At 35.8% G+C, this 20,588-nt stretch overlaps 1 protein-coding gene across 3 annotated transcripts in view; it reads left to right on the forward strand.

Moving 5' to 3' along the window:
* Positions 1-20,588, forward strand: part of LOC150099834 (leucine-rich repeat-containing protein 49-like) — an 853,241-nt gene that overhangs the window by 187,185 nt on the left and 645,468 nt on the right. For all 3 annotated transcript variants that reach the window (XM_090403687.1, XM_090403689.1, XM_090403688.1), the window contains exon 6: positions 9,304-9,507. In XM_090403687.1, coding sequence (XP_090259813.1) covers positions 9,304-9,507 — 204 coding nt within the window. The remainder of the gene's footprint in view (positions 1-9,303; positions 9,508-20,588) is intronic.

Genomic DNA, 20,588 nt, shown 5'->3' on the forward strand with positions numbered 1-20,588 from the left:
GCAATTATCAGCTGATTCATAGGTTGAATCAGAGATGTAGTCTTGGGAGGAAGAAAAATCACCTTGATAAAATCTAATTCCTCTGGTAGCTCTTCTTGTATGCCCGTTGGATGGCTAGGTGCATTATCCAAGATTAAAATGGCTTTTAGAGGCAGATTGTTTTGCTCAAAATAGGCTTTGACAGTTGGTCCCAACACTTAGCGAATCCAGTCTGTACATTCTATTCTTGTGACCTAGGCTTTGCTGTTAGACTTCCACAAAACACTGAGGTTGGATTTAGAGACATCGAACTTTTTGAATGCTCGGGGATTCTCTGAGTGGTAGATTAACATTGGTTTTACCTTGCAGTCTCCACTTGCATTTGTTGCTAAAAGCAATGTTAACCTATCATTCATTGCTTTATGCCCAGGAAGTGTTTTTTCTTCTTTTGTGATAAATGTCGTGTTGGGCATTTTCTCCCAAAATAATCCAGTCTCATCACAATTGAAGACCTATAATTCTATAATTCTTGTAAACCTATTGACAAATTTATCTGCTGCTGCTTTGTCAGCACTAGCTGCCTCTCTGTGTGTGACCACACTATGAATTCCTGTTCTTTTTTTAAAGTTGTCAAACCAACCTCTGCTACCTTTGAAATCATCATCATCTTCCTCAGAACTTGATCCCGAAGTCTTCTTTTTCCAATCTTGATAAATCTGTTTAGCTTTCTGACAGATTGCATTTTGAGATGTAGTATCGCCCGCCATTTCTCTTTCTTTGATCCAAATTAGTAATAGATTTTCCATTTGCTCAAAAAGAAGCCCTCTGACATTCAACCTTGAAGTTTCCTTAGCTACCATAAGTTCTTTCTTAGCCAAAATGGTTGATATTGTAGAATGACTTGTTTCATATATTTGAGCTAGCTGCTTCACACTTTCATGTTTTGCTATTATTTCTTTCTTCTGTTCAATGGAGAAAATTTTTCTGTTTTTTTTTCCTCACTAGCTTTCTTTTTGGGACCCATTTTGTCACACGGTAAAAAAATTCACTCTATAAAAAAAAAGGATATGAAAAATACGGTATTATTAAAAATTGTACAACACTAAGACAAGGGATACAAAGAACATATCGTCACCTGAAAATAAAAGTTCAAAAAAAAAACTTTTTGAAATAAAAGTTAACAGTTAAATTCGAAACCTGCAATTTTTGACTTAGGTGCATTTTGCTTATAAGGTGACGATATTAGATACAGCACTTACCGTAACATACACTGATTAGCAGCTTATAGATACGATTATTATACAGATGAGATTTGATTTTGCCTTTTGATGGCGAATGAACAGTGACACGCACCTGCTGATTTATTGTCTATATGAACCAACACATAAAAAATAAATGCTTAAATACTCATTTTCATCATAAAACGCATTTATAACCACAAATTTAAAAATAAAGCACAGTACACTACAAGAAAAGAACAATAAACGGAAAATGTAAACAGCTGGTATGATGGGTCAAACATATCTGAGTTTCACAGCTGTGCCGCGTGGCTGTTCTCTATTCGACAGTGTCTTCTCGTATGTGGCTGAGTGCGACCAGAAAATTCCGGTTTTTTAGATTCGATAGAGCAGTGTTTCTCAAACTTTTTTCGACTACGGAACACTTCACAAATCCTGAAAATTTCACGGAACACCTTGGTTATTTTGTAATGTATGAATTAATAATTAATTGGTAATTTAGCTGATTTTTTATTATTTATCAATAATTGATGATTATTAATTAATAATTAACTAAACATCAATTAAACCATCATTAAATTAATTTGTGCTGACAAATTAATTTAAAAATGACAAATTCCAGAACTTCTCACGGAACACCTATTCACCTTACACAGAACACCCGTTAAGAACCACAGGGATAGAGGTTCACATAATCGAGAGTTGTTAACCAAAGCCTGTGTTATTAACCAAGAGATTTTTTTCTTACAGCCATTCATCGTTAACCAAGTACGTCGTTATCTCAGGCTGTTGTTAACCAAAGCACCACTGTATACACACACACACCGAGAGAGAGAGACAAACTATATTACATTTCACACAGTATGCTTAAAGAGACCATGATTTGATCATTGGTTATTCTACTGGCCTGACTTCTAGTGAAAATAAAATTAAAATGAATAAAATAAAATAACTATCAAAGTTATATTCTATTTAAGACAACACCAGAGAAAAAATTTTTTCATGCAAATAGTTTTATTACAGCAAAAATGATGCCCTAATTTAACGTGAGAATTGTCATATTAGATTTAAGATCCTGAATTACCTGTAGTCCTATTTATAATTAACTTTTAGGGAGAAAAGCTATGTGGGTAGAATATGTACCTTCCATATTCTTGGGATTTGTAGACCATCATTATTGTTAAGATTAGGGTGGTTGATAAGAATTTCACAGGCTTCCTTAAATTTATGTTTATGCCACGTTTTGGTGTGATGTAAACAGCAGGTTATTTTCCAGTCAGTTCTATGTAAAGTGTTCAGGGCATTATCAGAAACGCCAACTTTACCATAGTTATTAAATTTAATGTGTAGTTTATGTTTCTTTTTGAAATGAAAGGGAAAGATAACTTTTAATTCATCTTTAAGTGCTTGTTCATTGGAGCAAATCTTCAAAGCCTATTTTTTAGTGTGTTAATGACACCTAGATTTTGAGTTGGGTGGTGGTAGGAGTTTATGTGTGTATATATTGACAGTATGTGTAGGTTTCCGGTAAACAGTGAAGGAAAGACTGCCTAAGGGAAGACGTGTGACAAATTTAAAGATAACTTTTAATTCATCTTTAAGTGCTTGTTCATTGGAGCAAATCTTTAAAGCCTATTTTTTAGTGTGTTAATGACACCTAGATTTTGAGTTGGGTGGTGGTAGGAGTTTATGTGTGTATATATTGACAGTATGTGTAGGTTTCCGGTAAACAGTGAAGGAAAGACTGCCAAAGGGAAGACGTGTGACAAATGTTTCTAGAAACAGAAGTGTGTTCTGCTTCTTCAATCTTTTAGTTATTCTTAGCTAATGCCAATAACTTTTGGCCAAGAAGAACTAATCAGTGGCAGAACACTATCTTTACACTTTGTATTGACAGTGATTTCAATTTATTACACAAGGAACTATTATTAATGTTCACCATTATTATTATTACTCACGTTCCGCATGGTTTGCCTAGTGGCTATGTGCTTCGCAAACATATGCCTGAGAAAGGAGTGTCCTGGGTTTGATTCCCGTTGCTGACGTGAGGAGCTTATGGATCTTTCTCAGGCATCCAAGTTACCTGTCTTGGGTGTGGATAGTAGGGTTTTTCTCTCCAGTTTATCTGGGGGTTTTCTTCCTGCAAGCAGGCAAACCAGCCCCATGAACACATGAGATACAGCCATAGGATATACCGATAGACGCTGGGCTTAGTCACCTTATCTTCAGGACAGGTGCGACTTAGAAGAGCTCTAGTTAACTCTGTAACAGTCCAGTAGGCCTAATATGTAGTAGGGAGAAGGATTATTACTCACCAGTATCTCTTTCTCTCTAGGAGCCTCCTAGTTTCCCTGACATTTCACTTCAAACGTCATATTCAGCAGTAATTCTTCTGGACACCAAATCTACTCATTCCACACACATGCAGAAACTGCACACCAAATTCTAATTGTGTATCTAATCAGATTTCTCTGTCCCAGTAACCTCAGATCCAATGGAAAAGACACAACACATAAAATGTTTTTTCTTTCTTTTAAGGTTAAACAGTGATCATCATTCGTATTTATTAATTTAGGAACACAAAACACACGTGTTGTGAAATGATTATTTTACTAATTATTAATAAAATAACACTTGATGTTTCGACTCCTGTATTGAGGTCATCATCAGAAGGATACACGTGTATAGGGAACCAAGCTACATGCTCTTGCACTCTATACTGGTAAATTAAATCTATGCTGTTAATTAATCTTTTTCTTAGCCTGACCTCTAGCAATAATTAAATGAAATATAATAAAAGTTGAAAAAATATATAAATGAAAAAAATATATAAAAATAAATAAAATAAATAAATAATAAATTAAAAAAAAATGGACCATACATAGGGTAAACAGGGCGAACCCCCAGTTAGGAGGAAGAACGAACACAAACGACACATTAAATACTTCCATTTGGAAAAACCGGCCTTTCTGACCACGCACTCCAAACATACCACAGAATTGATTGGAAAAATACCAAGTCCCTACACTGCACCAACACCTGGTTTGAGGGGAAATTCAAAGCAGCATGTGAAATGCTCAAACATAACCCAAATCTGAACAAAAATGATGGCCTAACCATTCCAATTATGTGGAGGACCCATGCGCAATTTTTATAGCAACCAGAACAAGCCAGAGAAAAATCCCAATACAAGAAGACTTGGTTAAGTGTTGTTTTTTTTTCCCTTATTTATTTATTCGTATGGCATGAATATCAAAACATGCAGTAAAATACACTTTAATAACATATAAAATTAAAAGTCAAAAGTCATTTTAAAAACCAATAAAATTAAAAGGTTACTTACATATTGGTCAGATAGTTCATAGCTTCGGGTGTAGAACTTAAAAAGTCCAATTTGTCTCCTGAATATGCTCTGAGATAACACTGAGTCACAATATGGTTCACAGTTTGTCTCTGAGCTCCACAATCACAATGCGGGGATGGTCGTTTACCCCATTTAAAAAGCATGTCTGCACATACACCATGACTAGTTCGTATTCTATTAAGCTGAGTCCAGGATTTTCGTGGGAGGTGTGAGCAAGCATCAAAACTTTCTTGTAATTCATTGAGAGAAAATTTTTTTTTCCTATTAACATTCCATAGCAACTTGAACTGTACAAGTCCTGAAGAAAATCATAGTATAACAATCTGAACTGTACAAATCCAGAAGAATCTTAGTACATGAGGACTTCAGCAGAGTTTATTGTAGTTTTTATTTATTTTATTTATTAATTATAAATTTTTTAAAAATTTATTTTTTATTGTTTATTTTATATATATATATATATATATATGTGGCGATTAGTTTTTACTCGGTTGTTATACATTTCAAAAAATAGATTTAATGACTCCAAGACCGAGATAACATATAAAGATTTTAATGATAAATACTACTAGTTTCGGCATATAGCAGCCTTCTTCAGGTATTTATAAAGGAAAGGAATACTAATAAACATTGAATTATTTAAATAAACAAACTGGAAATTACAGGTACAAATTGCCTCACATAATCGATACATAAAAACGTTGTATTTTTCAAGTTGTTCCAACTGGCGTGCCATTGTTTATCTTTATATGTTATCTCGGTCTTGGAGTCATTAAATCTATTTTTTGAAATATATATATATATATATATATATATATATGACAGAATGATCATTGACTCAGTTAACATACATAGTTTTATGAAAAAATTGAATGACTAGAACCGAGATTTAATTAAAAAGGTTTTAATATAAACACACTACTAGTTTTGGCCTGTAACAGCCTTCTTCAGGTGACATTATAAAAGAAAAAACACTGAACATTGAGGGTTAAAAGACTATGAACAACATAGACAGTCTTTATACATAATTAGCATGAAAACGTTGTAGTTGTATTTGAAGCTGTTCTTTCATTTGTTGCATTGTTGGGAGAGTGCGTGCTTGCTGCATCACGTGAACGCCAGTACACGATTACAGCTGAATGACTATCTGGGAGGTTGTAGCTTAAGTTGTTATAGATGAACAGGATTGAAGATGATTTCTCTCGATTCCACAATTTTTCTCTCTATTTCGTCACTGCAACGGAAGATGTTTGTAGATTTTTCCCAGCAGACTTTGTGACTTTGGTTATCATCATTAGGATTAGCCGAGAAAAGGATATGACTTGATAATGCACTCGCTCGCTGTCTCTTGTAAGTAATGTCTCTCGTGTTCTTCCATACGCATTTCGACAGATTTGTCTGTCTGCCCGAAATAAGGAATATCGCAGTCACATAATATTTTATATACGCCAGGGTATTTGAGTTGATGATGACAAGATTTTGGGTGGCTAATTAAGGAACGGATCTTTGGAAGTGGAGTGAACAAGGTTCTGATATTGTATTGATATATATTTCTGATATATATATATATGTGTGTGTGTGTGTATGTAGAAAGTATTTTACCTTGGGTATAATAAATGTTAAAAATACCAAGCAATTTTAAACCTGGTTTTACTCCATTTCCCAAGTAAGCAAACAGACAAACAAGTCAAGTTTGTGCCTGCAAGTGATGCAAGTCTAGCTGATCCTACAGGTAGTGCAAGACCAAGGCAACTCGTGGTAAAGGTGCTATAAGCTCTGATCACTAATCTTAATATTTACCCTTAATGCCAAAACACATCTCCAAGAAGGGGATGCATGATGTTTTGTATTAAAGTCATTAAGTTGTTTATTAAGTAATATTTACCATTAATGCCAAAACACATCTCCAAGAAGGGGATGTATGATGTTTTGTATTAAAGGCATTAAGTTGTTTTGGCATTAAGGGTAAATATTAAGATTAGTGATCAGAGCTTATGCCACCTTTACCACGAGTTGCCTTGGTCTTGCACTACATGTAGGATCAGCTAGACTTCCATCACTTGCAGGCGCAAACTTGACTTGTCTGTTTGCTTACTTGGGAAATGGAGTAAAACCAGGTTTAAAATTGCTTGGTATTTTTAACATTTATTATACCCAAGGTAAAATACTTTCTACATTTATATCTCCTCCTGAGATTTTTATTTAATAAGGTTAAAACACCTTATGGTAACTTGTTCTGGTAAAATACTTATAAGCTCTGTATTACTAAAATCTTGGTATTTTTAGCCTAGCTCCCACTGATGAGACCTCAATAAAGGTCGAAACCGGTCTCCGTAGTGGCCCCCTTGCCTTTAATACAAAACATCATACATCCCCTTCTTGGAGATGTGTTTTGGCATTAAGGGTAAATAAGGGTAAATATTAAGATTAGTGATCAGAGCTTATGCCACCTTTACCATGAGTTGCCTTGGTCTTGCACTACCTGTAGGATCAGCTAGACTTGCATCACTTGCAGTTGCAAACTTGACTTGTTTGTCTGTTTGCTTACTTGGGAAATGGAGTAAAACCAGGTTTAAAATTGCTTGGTATTTTTAACACACACACACACACACACACACACACACACACACACACACACACACACACACACACACACACACACACATATATATATATACTTTTTTATTTATTATTTATTTATTTTTTCAATTTTTATTTTATTTTATTTAATTATCACTGGAGGTCAGGCTAAGAAAAAGATTAATTAACCGTGTAGATTTAATTTACTAGTATAGAGTGCAAGAGCATGTAGCTTGGTTCCCTATTCACGTGTATCCTTCTGATGATAACCTGAATACAGGGGTCGAAACATCAAGTGTTATTTTATTAATAATTGGTAAAATAATAATTTCAACACCGTGATTTGTGTCCCTAAATTTGTAAATATGAACATAAAATGTTTGGATAAACTTGTACCTCTTGATATTTCCAAGGCATTTGATTAAATCTAGTCTAGATTTGTTAGAGGCCTTTTTTTCGTCTTCTTTTGGTCTCCTCTTGCCCTTTGTGATTGCATTAGCAGTTTTCTCTCTGATTGTTCATTGCATGTGATTGTGGATGGTTTTCCTTGTCATATTTTTGTGTTACTGCTAGGATATTCTCAAGTGTCTCTACTTGGAGAGATCTGATGACAGTACAGTATACTCTATTCCTCATCATCATTTGAGAAATCTCGTAGTGCTGAAATGATTCAAATGTCCAGATTTTCCATAACCATTGTGTTAAATACTGATTTGTTCAACATTCTTAAATGTGAAGATAATCTAATGAAGTTCAACATTATGAAAACACAGTTCTGTTTTATCTGTTGAACAATCTTTCTTCCTTATTTTGGATAATATTCCAGTTTCAAGTTTTTTTTTTTTTTTTTTTTTATCCCTATCTTTCTATCCTGTCATGGCGCAAATTTGGGGTCATGTACTAAAACTTCCCTCCCTCCCTGGGAATGCTGAATTGCATCCAGAAGAGGGCAGTCTGCCTCATGAATTATCTCCTGTTACAAACTACGCATACCAGCTACTGAATTAGAAACCTTTATGCAGATGTATGTAAACGTCACTAACACAGCGTATATGCAAAATGCTTAGTCTCATGCATCACACCATCTTTTCTAGGCAACTATTTAAGAATGCTGCTGGTCAGTGATAATAATGTTGGTCATAATGGGAAAAACAAAGGATCTTTTGGAGTTTTATAAAGGACTTATTGTGGGTGCCCGTTTGGCTGGTGTGACGATTTTCCGATTTCTCAAAAGGTGAGATATCGCTGGTGTTTAATCAGTGGAAACATAACCCACATTGGTTGTCTAAGAAGCATAACTGTGGTCTTAAGATAGTCTGTCAGGAACAAGATCAGCATCATCTGAGAAGGCTTATATGAACAAACAGAACTTCCTGTTTGCAGCAGTTGGCTAAAACTTATTGAAGGCTGTTTTCAAATCAAATCTCACCAATTTGTGCACAGAGAATTGAAGAGGATTGATGTTTACAGTTGCATGTCTATACAGAAATCACTTATTTCTGTGAAGAACCGGAGTCTACTCTGGTGTCAGGAACGTCATGACTGGACACTGGAAGACTGAAAAAAGTTGTGGTCTTGATGAGTCATGGTACACCCTGTTCTGTGCCGAAAGTGGGCAGAGTTTGGCAGGAGCTCCATGAAGCAATGAACTCGGCTTTCCTTGTAAACGTAACTCAAGGTACTGGAGGTGGTGTGGAACATATTCTGTTAGTACGGAATGGGTCTCCTAATATTGCTGGAAGGTCTGGTTTCCTTCAAGGAATATCTGAACATTGTTGCTAATGAAATCTGTCCTTCAATGTTGACTTTTTAAAGTCCTCTTCCATCAAATCTGAGCTAGTTAAAGGACTGCCTGGTGAACCTGGTATGTTGTAGATGCAATCCAATACCTTGTGGACTCTATGCCAATAATAGTTTATTGCCAATAATCGTGGATGCCACCATTCTTGCACTTTCCACTTTCGACCTTATTGAACCAGCCTCTCATCATCTTTCATAACATTGTTGTGTTAATAGTTTTGTGACTTCATATATGAGATTGACATTAGAAATGAGACATGGGAAAAATTAAAATCATTCAAGTCAAATTATTACTATTGAAATGAATTTTATTTATTTATTTATTTTATTTTTTTATAATAGATATGGTTTATCAACTTGTCCTTTAGTTGAAGGAGAAGAACAGTTAAGGCTCATTAACTATCAGCATAACCAGATATTAAAAATAGAGAATGTAACTTGTTTTCCATTATTAATATTCTTGGACCTCTCTGACAACTGCATTGAAGTTATCAATGGATTAGAGACATTGACATCTCTTAGAGTATTACTTTTAGGTAGAAATAGGTAAGTATTACTATTAATTATTAATAGCACTGTCATATTTATTCCCCACTGTTAGTAAACAGTTTACATTTTTATGCCCTGCTATTTTATTAAGATTCATACAAGTTTGATTTAATTTTAATTTTGGAAGGTATGTTTTGTATTAACTCATTACTTAAGGTTTAAATTAGTATTTATCTATTATTAATCTGAATTTTGATATAACATAGTTCCTATTAATAGCAAAACTAATTTAACTTGTATGGAGCTCCCCCTTCATAGATCAGCATGATAGGCTATATTTGAAACAGGCTGAAAAAAATATAAATTGCTAAAAACAAGATAGTAATGAAAAAATTTGATCAGAAGGAGTATAAAATTTTAAACATACCTGGATTTTATTTATGATGAGGTACATTTGGTATGGGATTTGAAATGATTCTGATAAATAGTATTAGATTTGAAATAACATAAAATATAGAAACAATGAATAAGATGTAATGGTAAGAATGAGACAATATACAGAAGAAATAAGAAAAATGACTCAAAATTACAGATTTACTACAATGAAAAAAAAATTAAAAAAAAAACTTGTATAATTGGTTTGTGATGCTTTCTTATAGGTTTTATTGGCACCATTATCAAGTTCCATACCGAATGTAACATGATCATCTTCAAAAAATCAAGGTATATTTAAAATTGTTTTTTTTTTGCAATTTTTGTTTTTCTTCTTCTTTTGCAGCTTCTCCCACTTAAGTGGGGTCACTGTTGATGATGAGTCTCCTCCACATCCTCCTATCTTGGGCTGTCAACACATCCAAGTTCTTCATTCTCAAGTCCTCTTCTACCAGCTCCTTCCATTCCTTCTTCGGCCGTCCATGCTTCCTCCTTCCTTGCACATCCATCTGCATGACCCTTCTTCCCACACATTCGTCCTCCCTCCTCATCACATGACCAAACCATCTCAACCTTGCCTCCTGTATCTTCGCTCCTAAGTTCATAACTTTCACTGTTCCCCTCACATAGTCATTTCTCAGACTATCCTTTCTGGTCACACTGCACATCCAAATAAGCATTCTCATCTCTGCTACTTCCATCCTGCTGATGTTATTTTTCCTCAGGGCCACAGTTTCCATAGCATACGTCATAGCTGGCCTCACTAGTGTCCTATAGATTTTGCCTTTCAGATTGATTGGCACCTTCTTATCGCATAACATTCCAGCCATCTCCCTCCAGTTCCTCCAACCCGCTTGTATCCTGCATCCCACTTCCTTCTCAGCTCCTCCATCTTCTTCCACTATTGAACCTAAGTATCTAAAGTCCCTCACCTTTCTGATGACATTTCCTTCCAGCTCCAGATCTGTCTCCTGGCTGCCGCCCACTGTGCAACGCATATACTCTGTCTTACTTCTGCTCAGTCTCATACCTCTCTCTTCCAGTACTTTTCTCCATCTTTCCAGTTTAGTTCCCACTTCTCTTGAATCTGCACACAGTAAAATGTCATCTGCATACAACATTGTCCAAGGCGCATCTTCTCTCACTTCCTCCGTCACAATGTTAAATAAAAACGGACTTAATGCTGACCCTTGATGCAAGCCATCTGTTACTTGAAAACTTTCTGTCTGTCCCAGATGGGTCCGAACACTGTCTTCACATTTCTGTACATCTCCTGCACCAACCTGACATATTTCTCCGGAATCTTCTTCTCCCTCAGACACCTCCAGACTTCTTGCTTTGGCACGCTATCGTATGCTTTCTCCAGATCAATAAATGCCAGATGTAGCTCCCGTTGTTTCTCTCGAAACTTTTCCATCATCTGCCGTAACCCAAAGACGGCATCTTTTGTTGATCTACCAGACATGAAGCCAAATTGTTCCTTTGCAATCTCCACCTCTTCCTCAATCTTCCATCAAGAACCCTTTCTAGGATTTTCATTGTGTGGGACATCAACGTTATTCCTCTGTAATTTTTTCAGTCTTGTGCATCCCCTTCACCCTTGTAGATGGGGACAAGAGTACTCTCCCTCCATTCCTCGGGTATAGTTTCCTGTTGGCAAACTTTCATGAACAGGTCCCACAGCAGGTCAATTCCCTCTTCCCCAGTGCCTTCTATACCTCCACTGGAATCCTGTCGGGCCCACTGATTTTCCATTCCTCATTCTCTTCATGGCCTCTGTCACTTCCACTCTACTGATGTTTTTTTGCAATTTTTGTTTTTCTAATCTGTTTTAAACATAGCCTACCATTTTGATTAGTAAAGGGGAGCTCCATCCCAGTTAAGTAAGCTTTGTTATCAACATTTTCATAATCCAACTTCATAGTGACATGCAATCCTTTTAGAACTTGATATATGAATTGTTGTTTTATCTTTTCACAGGATGTAAGTGGAGTGTTGGAATTATAGATTCAGGCTCAGATGAATAGCATATATGGAAGTGTCCATTGGTAGAGACACTTAGCAGAACTGTGTGCCTAAGAGTATTAAATTGGACAGGATGGGCAGAGTGGTGGTGGTGGGGGGTTGCTTTATACTGATTGGAATCTAGAATTAAGGCAGTTCTGGTAGTACCTTCCCAAATGTGGAAGCAATCCAAAATAGATTTGACATTTGTAGATGGAGGTAATTTAGGTGCGAAGTATCTTCTGGAATGAAACAGTTAGCTTATGCAAAAAAGTGAATACCAATTATAAATGTGATGTCCATGCCAAGAGCAACTTGAAATTATTGTTATTATAGGAATGCAAATCTCTTCTGGGCTAGTTTCTGGATATTAAAAGTAAAATGAAATAGAATATCTCTTTTGTTAACAGTAAGTTAGGATTGATTTAATAATTGAATTTGAGTAGGTTATCTTTCTCCTGGAGAATGTTATGAAGATTAGCATTTAAGTGGTTGTAGATATGATTGAGAGTTTCAGTTGAATGATTTATGTATAGAAGTAGTCATAGAATGATTTATGTATTTGATAGTCACTTCACTCAAAGAGTGAAATGACTATGAATTAAACAAACAGGTACAAATCTTTGATTAGAAGGACTTGAGTTTGATTTCTATCCAGGACCTTTATAAGAGCATCTTATAAAGGTCCTGGATAGAAATCAATTATAAGGTGCAGAGGACCTTTATAAGAGCTTCTCATTGAAAGGTGAATTAGTCACTTTCATACAGAGGTGACAGAGGTTTCCCTCCCAGAAACTCTGACTTGTCATCTCTCAAAACAGGTAAACTGCTCAGAAGAACGTAGAAAGTTTTCTAACTTGGGTATACTATGTTAAAGATACCAAGCAATTTTATAAGCTAGGTTTTAATCCTTTTTCCCAAGTAAGTCAAGTTTGCACCTGAACATAGTTGAAGTCTGAGGCAACTTGTGGTAAAGGTGGAGTAAGCTCCAATCACTTAGTATTTCCCCCTAATGCCAAGTACATCATATCCTTACAGAGATGTATGATGCTATGCATTAAAGGAAAGGGCCACTACCCAGACCATTTTCAACCTTTATTGAGCTCTCGTCAGTGGAAGCCAGACCCAAAAAAATGCCAAGGTTGAAGTAATGCAGAGCTTATAAATTTTACCTAAACAAGTTGCCACAAGGTGCTTTGACCTTATTAAATAAAAATCTCAGGATGAGAGTAAGATGTAGAAACTTTTTTAACTTGGGTATACTATGTTAAAGATACCAAGAAATTTTATAAACTAGGTTTTAATCCTTTTTCCCAAGTAAGCAAACAGACAAGTAAGTCAAGTTTGCGCCTGAACATAGTTCAAGTCTGAGGCAACTTTTGGTAGAGTAAGCTCCGAGGCTCCCACTGATGAAACCTCAGTAAAGGTCGAAAACGGTCTGGGTAGCGGCCCTTGCCTTTAATGCATAGCATCATACATTTCCGTAAGGGGATGTGCTTTGCATTAGGGGGAAATACTAAGGAAAGTGATCGGAGCTTACTCCACCTTTTCCACAAGTTGCCTCAGACTTGAACTATGTTCAAGTGCAAACTTGACTTACTTGTCTGTTTGCTTGCTTGGGAAAAAGGATTATAACCTAGCTTATAAAATTGCTTGGTATCTTTAACATTGCTCAGAAGAACACTCCCGAATTAACAGATGAAATCCAGTGGTGTGAAGCTTTAGTTGCTTTGGCTGTAATTTCAAACAACACCACCATTCACAGATATATTTTAAATACGTTTCTTGAACAACTGGAGGTTGTAGTTCCTAGGAGAAAACTCTGTGGAAACATTTCTAGAGCACTGGGATAGAAGGTATAATCAAGGAGGATGAGAAGTTGGTTTGGTGTGTCTAGAGTTGTCAAGGAGGGGTAACTATTATAGTTGTGCCTGTAACCTGCGTATGGCATTTTTCCTGCCAAGTAAAATTATTAACATCTTTACATCAACACACCCAGAAAAAATTTCATATGTTCTTAAATTATACAACATATTGATTTCTTTTAAACCAGTGTTTTTCAACCATCGGGCCATGGCCCTGGCATCAAATATACCGGACCATGAGAGGTTCTCCTGGAATTTGTCATTTTAGTTTTCTAAGCATTTTTCATGAATAAATATTTTATAGTGGAAATATTCTGAGGAGAATAATATTTGCAAATGTGTCAAAGCTCAGACCCAGAACGCCTAAATAACATCTGTGTAACAAATGTCAGTGACCACGCTGCATATTTTTAAACATGGAAGTATTCATGAACGATTGGGAATTTTCAGACAAATAAATCTTTCAACATTCAGGAAAGGGAATTCCAATGTTTATGACTGGTCATAGAAATTGCCTGTAAGCCGATTACACAATGGGCCTCATTGTTGTAATTGGCTCTGAGAACAACTCTATTCTCAAAACTGAATGAAATATCTGTGTTACAAATGTCAGTAATCAATCAGCAAGGAAGTATAAAGAAAATTTTTCCACTGATATTGAAGATCAAGGCAGTCTGTGTCCAGTTCTCAAATCTAGTAATTCTGAATAGTGTTTCTTCGCATGTTCACATTGCACTGTTTAAGTGCTTGTTTCAAAACCCAAGTGCCCTGATTTTTTTAAAAGTAATAAGCCTGCAGATTTAAATTTTAATATGAATGAGAGATAAGGGACTTTGTTTAATTTTTGTGTTAGAAATATCTTATTGAAGGTGTTTGTGGTGCAAAAATAGTGATTCATCCACCTCAAAGCTACAGAGGATCTCCAGGATGTACAAAAGGAGGGGAAAACTATCAGCACATAGAAAAAAAGTTTGCATTCACTCGTAAGTACATGGACAGCTATTTAAAATTAGTTTTCATACAGTGCCCTCACACTAACCAATTGCCACAACCTCAACGTATCATTTGTGCTACTGCTCTGGGAAATGAAGCTGTGAAGCCATCACGACTTACCCGACATCTCAACACAAAACATTCTGATCTAGTCAACAAATCCAAAGAAAATTATTTCACAAACTTCAACCACTGACACTTCACTTTTGACTCCATCCTATTTAATATCATTACAGATAGCTAAATGTAAAAAACTATATTCCATTGGTGAAGAACTCGTTAAGCTTTCTTTGATTGCTGCTTGTAATGGAGTATTAGGCCAGTCTGCAGCAAGTAAAATGAAAGACATTCCATTGTCGAATGATACAGTTGAAAGATGGATATATCTGATATGGCAGAAGATTAAGAAATGCAACTCATTGAAAAAATTGAAATTGTTTGCATTACAACTGGACAAATCTACAGATATTCAGAACAACAGCATTTTACTTATGTATGTACGATATATTGACCATGATGAAAGCGACATGAAGGAAGACATTTTAAGTGTTTTTGAATTGCCTATGCACACTACCAGCAGTGAAATTTTCGAAGTTTTAAATCGTTTCACTGAAGAGAGAGGTCTCGAAAAATTGCATTGGAGTTTATACTGACGGTGCTGCCTGTCTTACAGGTAGAAATTCAGGTTTATTATTATAATGTGACACCACTTGGGAGTCCAAAGACTCATCGAGAGAGAGTGTACCAGTAGCAATGAATGATTGATCCCCTTCCAACTACTAACTGTGCTCAAAGGTTTAGTCACTAAAATTAAGGATATGATGGGCAATAACTTATTGTCAATGCATTGTTACATTCATAGGGAAAATCTAGCCTCCAAAGGGAAAAAAAAAAAGATACCTGAGCTTAATGAAGTCCTTCTGTTAAAATTATTAATTATATAAAAAACAGTGCTTTAAATACAAGACTGTTAAGAGCATTGTGTAATGAAATGGGCTCTGATCATCAAAATCTTCTTTTCCATTCGGAAGTTCATTGGCTGTCTCGCAGTAAAGTTCTCAAGAAGTTATATGAACTCCGAAAGGAAGTCGAGCTGTTTCTAATTGATAAGAAAAGTGACCTGTCCCATTATTTCCAGGATAAGAAATGGGTAGCCAGGCTGGCATATCTCAGCGACATATTTTCTTACATAAATGAGTTGAATTTAAAACTTCAAGGTTCAGATGCAACAATATTTAATGTTTGGAACAAGATCAAATCATTCAAAAAGAAACTCAAACTCTGGCTTAATATGATTGCCGAAAAAAAAAAAAATATAATGTTTCAGTCGTACTCTGATTATATTATGGAAGCAGATGATTTCTATTCACAGAATTCAGTTTCAGATATTATCGCAACCCACTTGAAGATGCTGCTGTTGTCATTCGAAAAGTATTATCCTGAACATGAGGATACCCAGAGGCAAAATATGTGGATTGTGAACCCCTATGTTGAAACACAAAGAGACAGCCCTTTCCCATGAAGAAACTCTTTAACTTATTGAATCATCATCATCAGACAAAGGATTGGAAAGTACTTTTAATTCTAGTAATTTGAAATTCTGGATAAGAATAAAAAATGAAATTCAAATTTACATGAAATAGCAATGAGATTTCTTCTTGGTTTTTCCACCACATATCTTTGTGAAACTGCATTTTCTGCCATGATTGTGTTTAAAACGAAACAGAGGAACCACCTGCAATTTTCTGAATGTCTCCATTTGGCTAGCACTTCAATTCATTCCAGAATTAATGAGCTCATGGACAGAAAACGGTAACAAAAGTCTTGCTAGCCTAACTAAAATCTTCAAAAACTCAGTTGTAATAAAAGAAACCAAGTTTAACTTTTTCAATAACTTTTAATTGCTGTGTTAAAGTGCTGCATTTTTAAAATCAAAATATCAATTAGTGTTGGAACTAGTCTTAACTATTGAGAGATTCATACATTTTTATTTATTAAATTACATATTTTGCATATATAAATTTTGGCATGTGTATGTGATAAGTGTTTTGCCGAGAAGTCGACATCCTTCTTCTGCTTCCCTTGATCAGCAGACTTCTATGGTGAGTTACAATGCATAAATATTTTTCTCACTACTGTTATCTTCAAACCAACATCATTAAAATCAATTTAATAATACAGTAATCAATTTTACACTGAATAATACAGCAATCCCTCAATTAATGTGCTTAATGCGTTCTTTAAAACAGGCGCATTAATCGAAAATGCACTAATTGAATATAATAATCTATGGGAAAATGTATAATTTTTTCCTCAGATTTCTTTTTTGACCCTTAATTTTTTTTATAAAACAATTAGGGTATGTCTCAGGGCCTAGTTAAAGGAAAGCCATGAAGCTGAAAGACAATAAACATATTCAGAATATAAATTTATTATTCTGCTTCTTAACAAAGAATTGAGCTAACGTAGTTTGGAGGGCATTCTGTTTCTTTTTTTCATACAACTGACGGTGTGGCTCTATTGCTTCTTCTGCAAATTTTACTGGTTCTCTCTTCACCAGGGTCAGTATCTAAGTATTGCTGCTTAAAAACTTCGATTGTAAGAAAACTGTTTTCAAATTGTTTCTGTGAAAACTCTTTGGGCTTGTCGATGATTAAATTATTTTCATATTCTTCAGGATATTCCCGCTGTGCATCTAAATTTAGCAGGTTGGAATCGCTCAACTTCTCAGAATGAGATTTAATTAACTTAGATTCATTTGAAAAGCTTCTAAAATCATTTGCATAATGTGGAAGAATGTGCTTCCAAACGGCGCGCATATTGCTAGCAGTAATTTCATTCTACTTTGAGACTTTATAACCAGGCTGAGATTTTGGCTAGAAAATTTTTGGAAGGCATTTGCTTCCAAAAAAAGGCTGGTTGCATCGACATTAAATATTTGTTGATTAGAATAGTCTCATTCTTACACAATTTTCATCAGAATCTCTGGTTATCTCCTTATCTGCACTTGCAGCTTTGCCTGTGATTAGAACATTATATAGGCTATTTCTCTTTTTGAAACGCTCCAATCACCCAGCACTTATGTGGAATTCTTCTTCTTTTTCATCATTGATAGCCCTTTCTTTCCAGGTTACAAAGAGACAATGCTTTTGATTTAATAAGGCCAGTGTTTAGAGGGATTTGTTTTTGGTTACAATCTTCGATCCATGTAAAAAGAAGTCTCTCTAATATTATAATACTTTGATTACACAAAGCTTATTGAAAAAAAAAGAAAGAGTTTGAGAACAAGAATCAAACTTTGGAGATTCAGTGGAGAGCTTGAAGAAAGCCCTGATTGATCCAGCTAGAGAGGCATGTGGTGAAGTTGTCTGCAAGGACAAGAAAAATTAGAACTCCATTGTGGACACAGAAGTTAAAGATGCAGTGAAGGAAAATAAGAAAGCATATCAAAAGTTCATCGCAAATAAGTCAGCTTGTGCTCTTAGATAATACAGAGACAAATGCAAGAATGCTAAACACTGTGTAAAACTAGCTAAACAAAAGTCATGAGAGGACTTTGGCAAGAATATAGAAAATAAATATCAAGAAGGTGGCAAAATATTGTGGAGGTTGTTGAAAAAGCTTAGGAATGGAGGAAAGAGTGCTGTAAAAGGAGTTAGAGATGATAAAGGTGACATGAAAACGGGAGAAAAAGATATCCTTGAAGTATGGAGTAATTACTTTGAAAAACTGCTAAATGAAACAAGCAGTGATGACAGCACAGTGGTAAAAAACACTGACCAGGCATGCAGTCAGGAATACATATCCATTCTTGAAGTAGAAAAAGCCATCAGAGGCTTGAAATGTGGAAAGGTAGCAAGAGTAGATGATATTCGACCAGAAATGCTGAAGTATGGTGGTATAAAAGTCTTACAGTGGCTGCACTGCATAGTTCAGAAAGCCTTGACAGAGGGACGAATTATCAGTGATTGGAGTAGAGCTCTCATGGTACCCATATATAAAAAGGGAAATAAAACTGAATGTGAGAATTACAGAGATATTTCCGTACTGAGTGTTCCTGTCAAGATCTATGCAAGTATACTTGAGAAACGGTTGAGAAGAATTGTGAAAGAAAAGCTGGATGAAGAACAAGCTGTATTCAGGCCAAATAGAGGCTGTCAGGATCAGATCTTCACTTTACGACAATTAGTCGAGAAAGCATGGGAATATAACAAAGATCTATTTAACTTTTGTCGATTTGGAAAAGGCATATGACAATGTGCCAAGAGAGAGAAGCTATTCAATATGCTACAGTTATGTGGTGTCAATCGGGCATTATATCAAGCAATACTTAGTCTTTATTTGAGTTGTAAGTCAGCAGTTAGAATTGAAGGAAGTACAGGAAGATGGTTTAAAAGATGGTTTAATGTTAAATCTGGTGTGAGACAAGGATGTATCCCCTCTGTTATTCATTATCTATATGGATCACATTATGAAGGAAACTGGTATTAAACATGATATCAAAATTGGAGATGTTAATGTCAGCTCTTTGCTTTATGCTGACGATGTTATACTTCTAAATAAATCCGCTACAAGTCTGCAAGATTCTCTGACTAAATTGAATAACTGTTGTAATAGATATGGTATGAAGTACAGCAATAAAAAGACAAAGGCAATGAAAATAGGCAGAATCATTGAAATTGTCGACTGTGTTGTGAATGGAGAACCTGTCGAACGAGTAAAACATTTCAGCTACTTAGGCACGATTTTTAGTGAAGATGATTATTATTATTATTATTCTGGGCAACTCCAAGGAGTCGACAGACTCATTGAGGGAAGCCCTAACATCATGTCAAGAACAATTATTCAACATTCACACAGTATCTTTCATACCTTGCCTTGAAATCATTCACGGTCGTAGCACCCACAACAGACTCTGGAAGCTTATTCCACTCATTCACCACTCTCCAAGTAAAAAACCTAGCTCTAACACCCTTGTAAACCACGCTCTTGCCCAGCTTCCATGCATGGCTCCTAGTCCTCCCACCACCAGTCATATTTTCAAAAATATCTTCTGGATCAATCTTATAGAAACCCTTCAGTAATTTGAATGTCTCAATCATATCACCCCTCCATCGCCTATCGTCCAATCTCAGCAACCCACAAATCTTCAACCTATTCTCATAAGGTTCATTCCACAGACCTTCTATCATCTTGGTCACTCGTCTCTGGATCCTCTCCACTTCCTCCCCATCATGAAGAAACCCTGATGCCCATAACTGGGCACAGTAGTCCAGATTGGGTCTTATCAAGGCTCGATACAGAGGAACAACAACTTGTTTGTCTCTGTATGTTAAAGTATTTTTCAGAAGCCAAGTGATTTGGTGAGCTGATTTAGTCACTGTTGCAATGTGCCCCCTAAACTTCAGTTCCCTATCCACCAACACTCCCAAATCCCTGGCCTCATCAATCTCCTGTAGTACGGTTCCACCAATGCGATATATTGCTGCTATTCTTTTCACTGCAAAGTGCATAACCTTACACACTTTGCCATATTAAATTGACATCCATTTTTCCTAGCCCAGTCCTCCAAACTATCCAAATCATCCTGTAAAATTTTGACATCCTGTGCACTCACAATTGCTCTACCCAACGTCGGATCATCAGCAGACAAGTGAACACTTCCTCTCAAATCCTTTCCTATATCATTGATGAACAAATTGAAAAGCAGTGGTCCAAGAACAGAGACCTGTGGCACACCACTAGTCACAAGCCATCTTTTAGACTCCACTCCTGAATAAACCACTCTCTGGTATCTCTCCTTCAACCACCCTCCTATCCATCTCACCAATCCTATATCTATCG

This window comes from Typopeltis vanoorti, chromosome 14 (genome assembly GCF_054136105.1).
Source record: "Typopeltis vanoorti isolate ZY-2024b chromosome 14, IOZ_Tvanoo_1.0, whole genome shotgun sequence".
NCBI lineage: Eukaryota > Metazoa > Arthropoda > Arachnida > Uropygi > Thelyphonidae > Typopeltis > Typopeltis vanoorti.